Genomic DNA, 13,559 nt, shown 5'->3' with positions numbered 1-13,559 from the left:
TAAAGTTCTGGCATGCATTGAAGCATCCCTTTAATTCATACACTGGCCATGACTTCCTGGCACACAATATTATATCATTCTTGTTTACTGCTAACAGTGCCTTCATAACCTCATTTTGGAACTTTCATGCACTTGCTCATTTTTTAAAGTGAATACATACTATATTTTGAATTTTTTTGTAGTGCCTAAAAGTTGGGACATCTGGCTACACTAGGTGTATGGTGACAGTGCAGTAATATAAGACCCAGTGAGTAGGTGACACAGATGCTTCCAGTGTGGCCAAATATGTATTAATGAGAAAAAACAAAGTGGCAAACTATCCCTCTGTGAACAACAGGAAAAAAAGAGAAGCAGAAGCCCTGGTGCTCAAAATTGGTGTGGCAGAATCAAGGAGGTAGGGGGAAAGTGATAGTTGAGGTTCAGTTTTCAAGATCTTGCATGATGTTTCAAACAAATGGAACTCACCACACAATGGGTACCACAACTGGTCACGCTCGTTCAAAAATCTGAGACAGCAGCAAAAGTGATGCTGCTGTGCAGGGCCAATTCAAATAACATCCATAGCTTGCTGATCACCATGGATGAGTGCTGGGTGTATCAGTATGATCCCAAGGCAAAGGAGTAAAGAAAGGAGAGGAAACACATGGATCCACCACATGAGCACACTACCAAAATCTCTAACTAGGTTACAGGAGGCTGTCCATACGACATGTTATGAAAAGCTGTGCGAGAAAGTGTTCTCGGTTCTTGGCAATGACTCAGCTCATTATGCACAAGATATAGTTGAAAAACAGATACATATGTTGTTTATTTGGGCTATCAAATTTTGACGCATCCCTGTATTCTCCTGACACAGTATCTAGTGACCTCTTCCTCTTAACTTGAATGAAGAAACCACTGTGTGGCCGACATTTCAAGAATTTCAATGAGGTGATAAATTTTGAGATGTAAAGTGTGCTGAACAAGCAAAATACAGACCTCTGCAATCAAAGTTTATACCAGACATCCAGCATTGATAAAAATTGATTGCATCAAAAGGTGAAAATTTAGAGAAGGGCTAAGATTTTCTCTAAGTTCCAAGGTCATGGCTTCAGTTAGCGAGGTGATAATTAGAAGTTTCTGACTACCCCTCAAATTCAGTCAGATCTTGATATGATTTCAAAACTTGGCTATTTGCATTAAAAAGTTCAGAAATATAAAACTGGATGCCTCACAAAACATACAAACTTATCCTATGACTACAACATCAATGAATCAAAACTGAGATTGGTCAACTCACACAAATGCCTGGGAGTAACTCTTGAAGATGGACAGAAACTATCCTGAGAACAAATGTTAACAAAGTTTCAAGAACCAGCTTCATATGATGACTCTAAGAGTCTATGATGACTCTGGGAGTAACAGTTTGTGGGGATACCAAATATAATAACAATGTAATCTTAGTCATAGGTAAAACTGATGGCAGGCTTCAGTTCATTGGTAGGATACTGGCAAAAATGGAAACAGTCTAGCACAGGAGAGTGCTCTTGAAACACTCCAGCACGAATGGTGACATGTTTGTCTGAGCAATATGAGTGTACCACAGAAATGTTGAGACACCTGAACTAACAGATGTCAAAGATTGGTGTCAACTTGCCATGAAAGTTTACTTACAAAGTTTCAAGAACCAGTGTTTAGTGAAGAGTCTAGGAATATACTACAACCTTCTAATGTATCTGTGGTATACTCAATGCGCACACCATGGCACCTGCAGCTGTGTGGCCGTGGTCTTTACATCATACAGCCAATGGCTGGCACGCCTCGCTTATGCACAGCTCTGCACAGCTGTACAGTGCAGGCGCGGGCCTCACACACTGAGTGCCTCTGCACTGTCATGGCAACCTCGGCCAGCATCCTCCCGAGAGATAGTTACGTGAGGCCACGCCGCCAGTCATAACAGGACATGACAAGAGGACTCGGTTACAGCGGGCATATTCCTCCGCCACTCGCCCTATGTAGCCGCGTACGTCACCACGCCTGGCAGTCTCGTGTTGAGCTACCTACTTGCTACGTCGACGTCGCACCCAGGAACGACGCTACATTGTGCTACAACTGTTTACCATACCGGACTTGGACTCTGCAGCCCAGTCGCTGCTCTCCATCGAACACCAAGTTGTGTTAGTATTGTGAAACTGTTGGCAATAAACAGAATGTGGAACTCACGCCAATCATTATTTGTTGTTTCTCCAATTACGGATACAACAGTATCACTCTCACAGGTATTGCGAAGACAAGATTACACTAAGTAATGTACATACAGATGCGTATAAAGCTGTCATTCTTTCCACACTCCATAAGCTAATGGAATATTAAGGAACCCTCATATAGTTTTACAGTGGAAAGTGCATTCTGCATGTATTTCACAGCAGCTGGCAGACAATGGACACATTAATAGTATCTGGATGCCTTGCCTGTGCATACTTTATGCTATTACACAAAGGTCCAGAAAATACTTAACAAAAACAATTATAAACCCCTACCTTACCTTGTATCTCCATTTCCACATACAACATACTTCATGGAGTTAGTTATCGCCAAACACTGGCTCGGGCCTCCACAGGAGTGAAGCAGAGTTGCATTGTCTGCGAGCCACACTGCAAGAATCCCCTGTCTGTCAGCAGTCACTACACGCCGGCTGTCCATCATGGCTGCCACTGCTGTTATTGTTGCTTGGTGGCCCTGCACAGATAGAAAAATGACATCTGATGATCTGGTTGCCCACAAGCATAATTTCTTGCAATTTGTATGTCCTGAACTTTAGATTAGTATAAAAATGAACATATATCCCATAGGACTGAATTATCCAACATTTTAATTATGGAATATTGGCTTTAGATATGAGTAATGCCATAAGAACAGTTACAAATTTCATTGTAATGATCACAGATTGCTCATCCACTGAGGAGTTTTGTAAAAGAAAGACAAAAACTAAAGAACCTTTCTTTAAAGGTAAATTTTGGATATGATGTTACAAATTACATATGCTAAAATAAACAACATGTTTGTCCTTAACACAATAGAAAATAGATTTGCCATGAACCAAATTTAACTAAACAACAAACTGTTTGTAAAACAATACAGAAATTATATGAGATGATGGTGCCATAAACTATTTTGGAATTTCAGGTGGTTATGGACAGTAAGGTCCAAAGAAAAAGAGTTGAAATAGACAACTTTTGTAATTTATGTAAAAATTATCTGATGATGGCCAAAGCAGAGAATGTATACAATGCATACTGGCAGTATTAAGAAAAATGCTTCTAACAAAGTGAAACTGGTAATGCTAAACATAAATTTAAGTGTTACGAAGTACTTTCTTGAGGCACTTCTCTGGAGTGTCGACTTGTTTCAAAGTGAAATGAGAACAATAAACAGTGTTTGAATATAGTAGACCTCATGGACATCCTCTGAGCAACTAGGTGAATAACAAGCCATCCATATAGATCCCTATATGCCTGGGTGAGCTTTATACAAGAGAATATGCATGTTCTTCAGAGGTTGAGATATATATTTTTACCATCCTCATGACCTAAACATAAGCAATGACAGCAGTAAAATATTTCAATTTACTAATGACACGAGTGTCCTAATTACAGGAAACTCAGAAGAAACTCTTGTAAAAAACATAAAAGAAGCCACTGACAGGCTAACATGTTACTTTGATGACAGTGACTTAATAATAAACACTGAAAAAACTGTAGCTATGGATATACACACAGCACAACAAAAAATCTGATATCACCCTATCTAGAGATATATGGACAGACAATTGCCAAAAGAGCCTGTACCAAATTTCTTGGACTTCATCTACAAGACAACTTGAAATGAAAGCACTTATTGAGCAAATGAACAAAAAATTAAGTACTTCTTGTTTTGTGTTACAACATTATAAAAATTGTACCAGCTACAACACACTTCAGTGTGTATATTATGCAGTTGTACACTCTCACCTCCAGTATGGGATTATGTTCTGGGGAAGTTCTGGAGAAGCCATCAAAACATTCAAAATTTTAAAAAAAAGAAAAAAAAAATTATAAGAATAATGGAAGGGGTAGATAATCGCAAATCATGTAGACCATTGTTTCAAAAAAGGAGGATCCTGCCACTTCCTTGCATATTTATACTTGAAAATATAATGTATTTAAGGCTAAACTTACATACAAAAAGACCACTAATCACTCAAATTCACACAATACACAGCTATGATACAAGACAAAAATTGGATGTACATGTTCAAAGTGCCAACACAAAGTTATTTCAAAACGGCCTTATCCATCCTAGTATCAAACTATACAATGCCTTACCAGATACCATTAAACACATACAAAACACTGGTCACTTCAAATCTAAACTGAAGTCATACTTGGTTGATCACTGCTTTTATACAGTAATTGAATACTTACAAAACTAAATTTTTCTGTGTTAACTCAATGTAGTCTCATTGAGAAGAACATTTGTATTTTATCTCTCTGTATATACCGTAACAACATTTATTTAAGTATTCATCATTAATTGATATATTAATGTGTGTTGTTATGTCTGCTTGTGTCTGCATATGTGCAGTTGGATATGTGTGTGTGTGTGTGTGCGAGTGTATACCTGCCCCTTTTTCCCGCTAAGGTAAGTCTTTCTGCTCCCAGGACTGGATTGACTCCTTACCCTCTCCCTTAAAACCTACATCCTTTCGTCTTTCCCTCTCCTTCCCTCTTTCCTGATGAAGCAACCATGGGTTGCGAAAGCTTGAAATTTGTGTGTGTGTTTGTGTTTGTTATTGTCTTTATCAACATACCAATGCTTTCGTTTGGTAAGTTACAGCATCTTTGTTTTTAGATTTATTATGTACAAAGGTATATTATCTGTAAAACTGTTAATATTAACATAAAAACCCAAATATCTCTTGCACATTGTGCAGCTGTAGATGAAAATGGATCAATTAAACTATTCATGCTACCAGTAATAATTTTCTACCCTACACTGAATAGTTGGAGCTTATGTTAGTAGAGGACTAGTGGTGGTCAGCAGTCTCCAACTCGAGAAAATTGTTTTTGCCAAATATGTATCCTTAGATGGATCTTGAAAAAGGATTTAATTTTCTCATATATATTGGCATTTTTTTTTTCACTTACAAAGCAATTAGGTTATTCTGTCAGGTATTATTTATCGAGAATGTGTGCATGACTTAAGGATGTCTTTATGGTAAACTTGAAGGATAATGATATTTGTGTAGTAAAACATGGTGTTTCATTTCATGTAAATGTTTTGCTACTACTGAAGTATGTTTCTTAGTATTGTCATGTGCATGGGAGAGAAAATTTAGATGAGAAAGAAGGAAGCTGTAACAGCTGTTTGGAACTTTTAAAAACTCCGATACGACCTGTGAGGCACACACAATAGTGAATCTTGCAAGTGGTTGTTTTTGAGATCTGATATACACTGAGAAAAAATGTTGTACCAAGTGCTATATAAGAAATGCCTACAGAATTAGATATTTCAAAATGCACCTTAAACCAAGACAATGGAAATTCATATCAATTCCATGAAAAGCATCTAAACTGAGGAGCATGCTTGTAAGTTGTTGCAGATATGCAAAAGTGTACAAAATGAATACCATCTCATAAACATGATCAATGTTATGAGCAATGTCAAAATCATCTCTACACACTACCTGAAACAACAAGACATCTTGTTTCAAAGTGTTTACCTTAACTCTGACCACTGGAGGCTGCAGGTACTGGGCAAGTCAGTGGAAAAAATTACCATGTATATAAATAAATGAATGTGTATGTGTTTTCCTTTCTTTTCTGAAGAAGGCTTTGGCCTAAAGCTCAGTGTGTAACAGTTTTTTCATTGTGCCTGTCTGTAACTCAGTGCATCATTTTTATGGTGAGTAGCAATCTACCCTTTTCATAACTGTTCATTTTCCATTCTTTAATTAAGTAATTACACAGAGTGGTATGATGGTCACAAAATAGATAAATCACAAGTTTGGACTGTCACTGGCTGCTTACACCCAATTGGATAATTACATTAATCACTTGGCACCATATTTCATTTCATTTTCAGTGCTTGTGTAGCTCTCAAAATTGCTCGGCACTGGTCTTTTGAGGCTTTTTTTTTTCAACATGAGCTTTCCTCTGACTTGAGTTTTTTTTATAATTCTGAGCATATTCATGAGTCATATGGAATGACACCTTGAATTATTTTGTAATTTTCAATTTAATGCCAAATTTCACTTATATTCTGGTAAATATTTTTATTATGTCACTTTGTGATCTAATAGTGCTTCACAAGTTCTGCACAATGACACTTGATTTAATGTCCTAGCTAAATACATTTCCACAGTACACAAAGTAATAACTTTACACAAAGCTAATTCGTAACAATTATACGTGCACCTAAACTAGTACATGGATGTCACAGGAAAGCTGAGGTTTACCCATTACCAGTCTTGTATTTATTAGCCACTTAAATCTCACACTATTTTGGTACACAAGAAAGTTCAACCAATGAGTGAACAGATGTTTTCATGTGAAACATTTTAAGAAGACCAAGAATGTTTTATTGCCAGGTGGAAGTCATTTGAGGAGATTGTAAGAACTGGGATATAATTCCTTGGGGAGTGATTATTGTGTAATTAGTATTTTATGCCTAATGCAGGTTTTAGGACTATTATCTGCCACTGAATCTCTTTGATGAGGAATCTTGAAAAATTAATAATTAACTTAACAATAGGAGAGATGCAGACAAAAGTTTGGACCGTAGCTTTAATCATGCAGTTGAAGATGAGATCAGAAACATTACTGAGAATAGCTGCTCACAGTAGTAAGAAGATTGTGTCACTCTTTGAACAGTATGATAAATGCTGGAGGAAGCACTCTGTCTAATGTTTTAATTCAAAGCGAGGAAAATTACTCATGAGAGGGAAACATTCACACAGGAACGAGATTGAGGCATCAACAGTCACTTGTTCATATCAGACTAGGCATTGTTCACATCTGAATGCTTCTGGTAAGATGCTGTTTGTGTGACTACTTGTCACAAGGATCCAGTCTGATCAAAACAGTGTCCTTCCTATTGAAGAGATTTCCGGTCTATTACATAGGCCATGTTTTGGGAAAATTCATCTGAAAGGTGGAGCAGTGGAATAAATGTAGTTACAGCTTGTAACACCCCAAATATAGAACCCATAATAACCGCCCTTTCATTGCAAAAGAAATAGCAAAATTAGTCATCCTGACAGTGACAACAGCTACTGACAACAAAATTTGCACTCTTGTCAGTTTGATTAAGAGGGATGTTATATAAATAGTAATGATTATCGTATAGAAAGTACTGAATGAAAGAATACCATGTGATACAAAACCAAAACTTTAAAGAAAGAATTCAAAAATTATTATTTACGAAGGTTAAAGCCCAGGCCATAAATTGACCAAAGATAACATTTGTCCTAGAAGAAATTTGTAGGCGCATCAAGCTGTAAGTTCGCTGTGACTACAATGTAACTTGGCAATGGAGATGTTAACTTCACTTCTCTCTTGTATTCTGCAAAAGTAGTAGGCATGTTAAGCACTTCTAAATTGTTTTAAAATGGACTTGAAGTTTAATGTTTTACGATATAGCCTGGAAATATTAGACAAAAGTTGGACTAAAGTAGGATCATCTTTACCATTAGACAAATAACGGGATTTTGACATATGTGACAGAAAAGGTTATGTTATGTCTGGAGTTACGTCGTGCAGTTGTTGAAGACGCGATGTAACGATGCCTTGATGAAGGGATAATAATTAAGAACTTAACGTCCTCACAAAATTCATAATTTGGCCTCAGTTTGGGTGATGGGATGATGATTCAAGACACTATTTGTTAATGCTTGAATACCCATTCTCAAACCGGGAATAAGAACTATAGTCAGGAAGCATAACTAAAGGTTCTGTTGCGAACCCTCAAGGGACTTTTGGTTATTTCAGGTCAGTGGAAGCATCACTTTATCGAGTGGTGCAGTTGCTACATTTATAAGAGAAGAAGATCAATAGGCAATGAACACAGTTGCTTTCATTACAAGTATGGGCGGCGCACACACTCCGGCATGCTGCTCCATCGAGACAGTGATTTCATTTTGAGGTACAGTATCTCAAAATAACCAAACCATGTGAGGAGTTTTTTTTTTTTTTTTTTTCCTCTCTATAGGTACAGATTGGCATTGTCATGCTCGATGGTTGCCATTCCATGTCATCTCGACTGGGACACCCATCGCCATCAAGCCGAGAGAGAACAGCGCCACAAGCTGAACAAGCTGAAACAGCTATTAGCAAAACAAAATACTACAGCTTGACCAAACCCATGTGTAGTAAAGAGTACGCATTTATATTCTTCCAACATCAGAGACCCCATTAATAAAAAGAACGGACTACTTACAACCATACAGAAAAAATGAAAGGGGAGATGGAATCCTAGCAAACTTGTCGTTCATTTTATATCAGAACATCAGGTGGAAATCCCTGAAATTAAACAGATTCATCTTGATGGACACAAGATAATTTCATGCTGCTGCAGAGCCAGTAAGACTAAAGGGAGAAAATCTACAAAAATTGACTTAAGTCCCAAACCTGTCAGACAAAGAAAGGTTGTGTTGAACTGCTCTTTGAATAATGTGCCACAGTAGTGGATTGGGAAACATACAAGCTCATAGTATTGACAGTTTACAGGCCACCAGCAGGATGTATCCTGAGTTTCATAAAGCAGCTAGAAACAGTTTCAGCAAGCTTATGCAGCCTTAACTGGAAACTTGTGGAGACTTTAATGTTGATCTTCTTTTAGATAGCATGATCTGGAGCACCTACAGCTGCTGAAGCAGAGCTTTGGATTATTTTCCACAGTAAAATTTCCTACAAATATTGAAGGACATAGTGCAAAACTTTTGCCAATTTGTTTTCAGACCCAACAATTAGCAGTGATTTAGCTGTAAGACCACTAGTCACAATTTCTCTCTCTGTGACATTCAAAATTCTAACAGTGAGATGCACTAATAATTCAGGTACAAATATGAGGGGAAAAAAATATGGTGTATCACAGAATCATACACGATGCCTTGATTGTAACACTTACAGAGAGAATTATGGGAAGAAAGTATGGAAAAATTTATGAATCTGATTTCCTCTTGAAACAACAAAATCAAGGATAATGGATGCGCAGCTCCTGGGTTTAAAATATCTTGTTTTGGAAAGAGAAAGCTCTCCGTAAGTTATAACACAAGCTGTAGTCAAAATGTGAAACTCCATTAACGTAAGTATTGAAAAATCCTCTAGTCTGCACAAAATGCATGCTGTTCTTATAATAATCCACCAGATCTGCTTTTTTTTAATTAACAGCTAGATGTTTTGAGTCATGGTTCATTCTCATGTGGTACACAGATACAGACAAACTATATTTTTTGTATGTATAATTTTTACTTAAGTTATAAGATTTCAAATGTTATTTTAAAATTATGATCTACTTTTATTTTGTCATGTTTTTGCATGACTGTTATAATATCAATCTATGTGTCAGTGATATGATTTGTACTGAAATTATGTCTGATGAAATCAATTTATATCATATTAGCAAACCCGGCAATGCTTCACAGTTACTTAATATGTAAGGGAATCAAACATACAACCTAATCTCCTTCTCTTCTCTGTCTTTGTCCATCCTCTCCTCCCCCTATCTCTGTCCACCTCTTCATCACCTGTCTCACTCACTGTCCGTCTCCTCCTTCACCCTCTCTATGTCCATTCTAACCCCCCCCCCCCCCCCCCCCCCCCTCCACTGTCCATCTCTTCTTTCCTCTCTAACCTTGTCTAACCTCGTTTACTGTTATTGTGAACGAAAGCTTGGTTGGGAATTCAAGTTACTTAAAATTGGGGTAAATCAGTTGGAATCAATGGTACACAGATTGTGAGAGACCTCTTCTGCTGCTGGATCCATGAAAATAGTAGCTGAAATCACAATATTTTGCATAATTTTAATCTGCAAATGAGTCAGATTACGAATTTTTGGATGATTCTGGTTCCATATTAGTATTCTAATCATAAGTTGATAAGCCACAAATACAACTTTCTTGTTTCCTGTTAAAACAGACTGCAAGGAAAAAAGCAAAGCAGTACATAGTTGAGTAAACAATCTTTGTTTAAGATTATTTATAAGGAGTAAGTATATATATGGGAGAAACAATTTGTCTAATGTTTAAATGACCTGCCACAGCAGATAAAACTGATTAGGAAGAAAACAAAACAGCACATTTTCACAGCACAGCATTATCTTTCTCACAGTCGATTTTAACTGAAAACCTGTAAATTATTGTTTAAAGAAATATATAGCCTATGTCAGTCCCAATATTTATTAGAATATATCATGTAAAAATTGGAAGTAAGTCAGTAAGAACTTTTTGAGATTTTTGATAGCAATGATTGTTTTTTAGATACCACTACATTTATATTTATATACCATATATACTATATATCACATATACTAGAAGGTATCAGATAGATTATATAATGGTAAGACAGAGATTTAGGAACCAGGTTTTATATTGTAGGACATTCCCAGGGGCAGATATGGACTCTGACCGTAATCTATTGTTTATGAACTGTAGATTAAAACTGAAGAAACTGCAAAAAGGTGGGAATTTAAGAAGATGGGACCTGGATAAACTGAAAGAACCAGAGGTTGTACAGAGTTTCAGAGAGAGCATTAGGGAATGATGTACAAGAACGCGGGAAAGAAATACAGTAGAAGAACAATGGGTAGCTTTAAGAGATGAAATAATGAAGGCAGCAGAGGATCAAGTAGGTAAAAAGACAAGGGCTACTAGAAATCCCTGTGTAACAGAAGAGATATTGAATTTAATTGATGAAAGGAGAAATTATAAAAATGCAGTAAATGAATCAGGCAAAAAGGAATACAAACATATAAAAACTGAGATCGACAGGAAGTGCAAAATGGTTAAGCACGGATGGATAGAGCAGAAATGTAAGGATATAGAGGCATATATCACTAGGGTAAGATGGATACTGCCTACAGGAAAATTAAAGAGACCTTTGGAGAAAAGAGAACAACTTGTATGAATATCAAGACCTCAGATGGAAACCCAGTTCTAAGCAAAGAAGGGAAAGCAGAAAGGTGGAAGGACTATATAGAGGGTCTATACAGGGGCGATGTTCTTGGGGACAATATTATGGAAATGGAAGAGAAGGTAGATGAAGATGAAATGGGAGATATGATACTGCGTGAAGAGTTTGACAGAGCACTGAAAGACCCGAGTCAAAATAAGGCCCCGGGAGTAGACAATATTTCATTAGAATTACTGACAGCCTTGGGAGAGCCAGACCTGACAAAACTCTACCATCTGGTGAGCAAAATGTATGAGACAGGCGAAATATTGTATAAAGAATATTAAAAATTGATGACATTTTGAATGGTCATATTTGGCACGTTGATTACTTGGATTACCTGTTCCAAAGTTAGTGGCTCTAAGCACTATGGGACTTAACATCTGAGGCCATCAGTCCCCTAGACTTGAAACTACTTAAACCTAACTAACCTAAGGACATCACACACATCCATGCCTGAGGCAGGATTCAAACCTGTGACCGCAGTAGCAGCAGTGCGGTTCTGGACTGAAGTGCCTAGAACTGCTCAGCCACAGCGGCCGGCCCAAAGTTAGTACCAGAATTTCTTGAAACAGATATTTTAGATCCAATCCATGGAGAGTTACAATTTAATGAACTTTACGGAAGAGCTAACTGTGGACAGTGTACTCAAACTGACTACTGAGATAAATAAATAGAATGGTATGGGACATAAATGTTATGATTCAGTCATGTACATCAGTTTTCAGTTTAAAGAAGCTCTACCAAACTGTGTGATTAATTTCATTTTAAAATCTCAAAATTCCCATCATAATTTCATAAAGAAGCAAAAAATATGGCAACTTCCCCGAAGTTAAAAATTTTTGCAAGAATTTTGACAAGCAACATATTCACACTCTTTTTAACATGCAGGTCTCCTCAAACTCCCACAAGCTTCCCTAACTGTAATTTGATCGCATACACTAGTCCATCGCTGCAAGTCACTCGTACCTATCCACTCCCACTTGCCCATTCTCTCTCATTCATTCAGCCCAACTCATTGTCATTATCTCCCTGTATCTTTCTAACTGTCACTGTCTCTTGTCTTATAACCACAGTCTACAGCATTCTGTCATACTACTACTACTACTACTACTACTACTACTACTGTCTACTCTCACTGTCATTGTCTTCCTCTTGCTCTCTCCTACTGCTACTATCTCATACATTCCTTCCCATTGTCACTGCCTCTCTCTTCCTCATCATTATCATTGGCTCTATCTCTCATTATTGCTGGTTCTCACTCACTTCTGGTTTCTTCTTGTCTTTATTCCTCTCCCACTAGCACTGTCTCTTTCACTCTTTTCTTAGCATCCCACACTCTCTCTCACTGCCACTGTCTCCTTCATTCTTTCCATATCATGCTAAGTTTCCAATAATTATTACTTTTCTGTCACTTTCCACTGCCAGTGTCTTCTTTTCTCTCACAAGGGAACCTCCCCATCGCACCCCCCTCAGATTTAGTTATAAGTTGGCACAGTCGATAGGCCTTGATAAACTGAGCACAGATCAATCAAGAAAACAGGAAGAAGGTGTGTGGAACTGTGAAAAAATAATAAAAATATAGAAACTGAGTAGTCCATGGGCCACATAGGCAACATAATGGACGATCTGAGCGCAGGAGGGGCAGGGTCCCGTGGTAGTGTGAGCTGCTGCGGAACGAGAGGTCCTTGGTTCAACCCTTCCCTCGAGTGAAAAGTTTACTTTCTTTATTTTTGCATAGTTATGATCTGTCCATTCGTTCATAGACGTCTCTGTTCACTGTAATAAGTTTAGTGTCTGTGTTTTGCGACCGCACCGCAAAACCGTGCGATTAGTAGACGAAAGGATGTGCCTCTCCAATGGGAACTGAAAACATTTGATCACAAGGTCATAGGTCAACCGATTCCTCCACAGGAAAACACGTCTGACATATTCTATATGACACTGGTGACGGCATGTGCGTCACATGGCAGGAATATGTCGTCGACCCACCTAACTTCTACACTTGGCGAATGGGTAAAAAAATTCTTCTAGCTTGCCCGATTTAGGTTTTCTTGTGGATGTGATAATCACTCCCAAAAAAGTGATGAAAACATAAGAGTTTGTCACATAAACTGAAAATAAAAAATTAAACTTTTCACTCGAGGGAAGACTTGAACCAAAGACCTCTCACTCCGCAGCTGCTCACGCTAACCATGGGACCACAGCGCTCCTGAACTCAAACTCTCCTGGATGTTGCCTATCTTACGCATGGACTACTCAGTTTGTATATTTTGCTTATTTTTTCATAGTTCCACACAACTTCTTCCTGTTTTCTTGATTGATCTGTGTTCAGTTTTTCAAGGCCTATCCACAGAGCCAACTTATAACTAA

General features: G+C 37.6%; 1 protein-coding gene across 1 annotated transcript in view; it reads right to left on the bottom strand.

Moving 5' to 3' along the window:
- Positions 1-13,559, bottom strand: part of LOC124712462 (protein qui-1) — a 1,341,285-nt gene that overhangs the window by 122,079 nt on the left and 1,205,647 nt on the right. The window contains exon 25 of the mRNA XM_047242758.1: positions 2,525-2,718. Within this exon, the coding sequence (XP_047098714.1) occupies positions 2,525-2,718 (194 nt within the window). The remainder of the gene's footprint in view (positions 1-2,524; positions 2,719-13,559) is intronic.

This window comes from Schistocerca piceifrons, chromosome 8, assembly GCF_021461385.2.
Source record: "Schistocerca piceifrons isolate TAMUIC-IGC-003096 chromosome 8, iqSchPice1.1, whole genome shotgun sequence".
Classification (NCBI taxonomy): Eukaryota; Metazoa; Arthropoda; class Insecta; order Orthoptera; family Acrididae; genus Schistocerca; species Schistocerca piceifrons.
The sequence above is the reverse complement of the archived record's forward strand: the minus strand, read 5'-3'. Positions and strand labels throughout refer to the sequence as shown.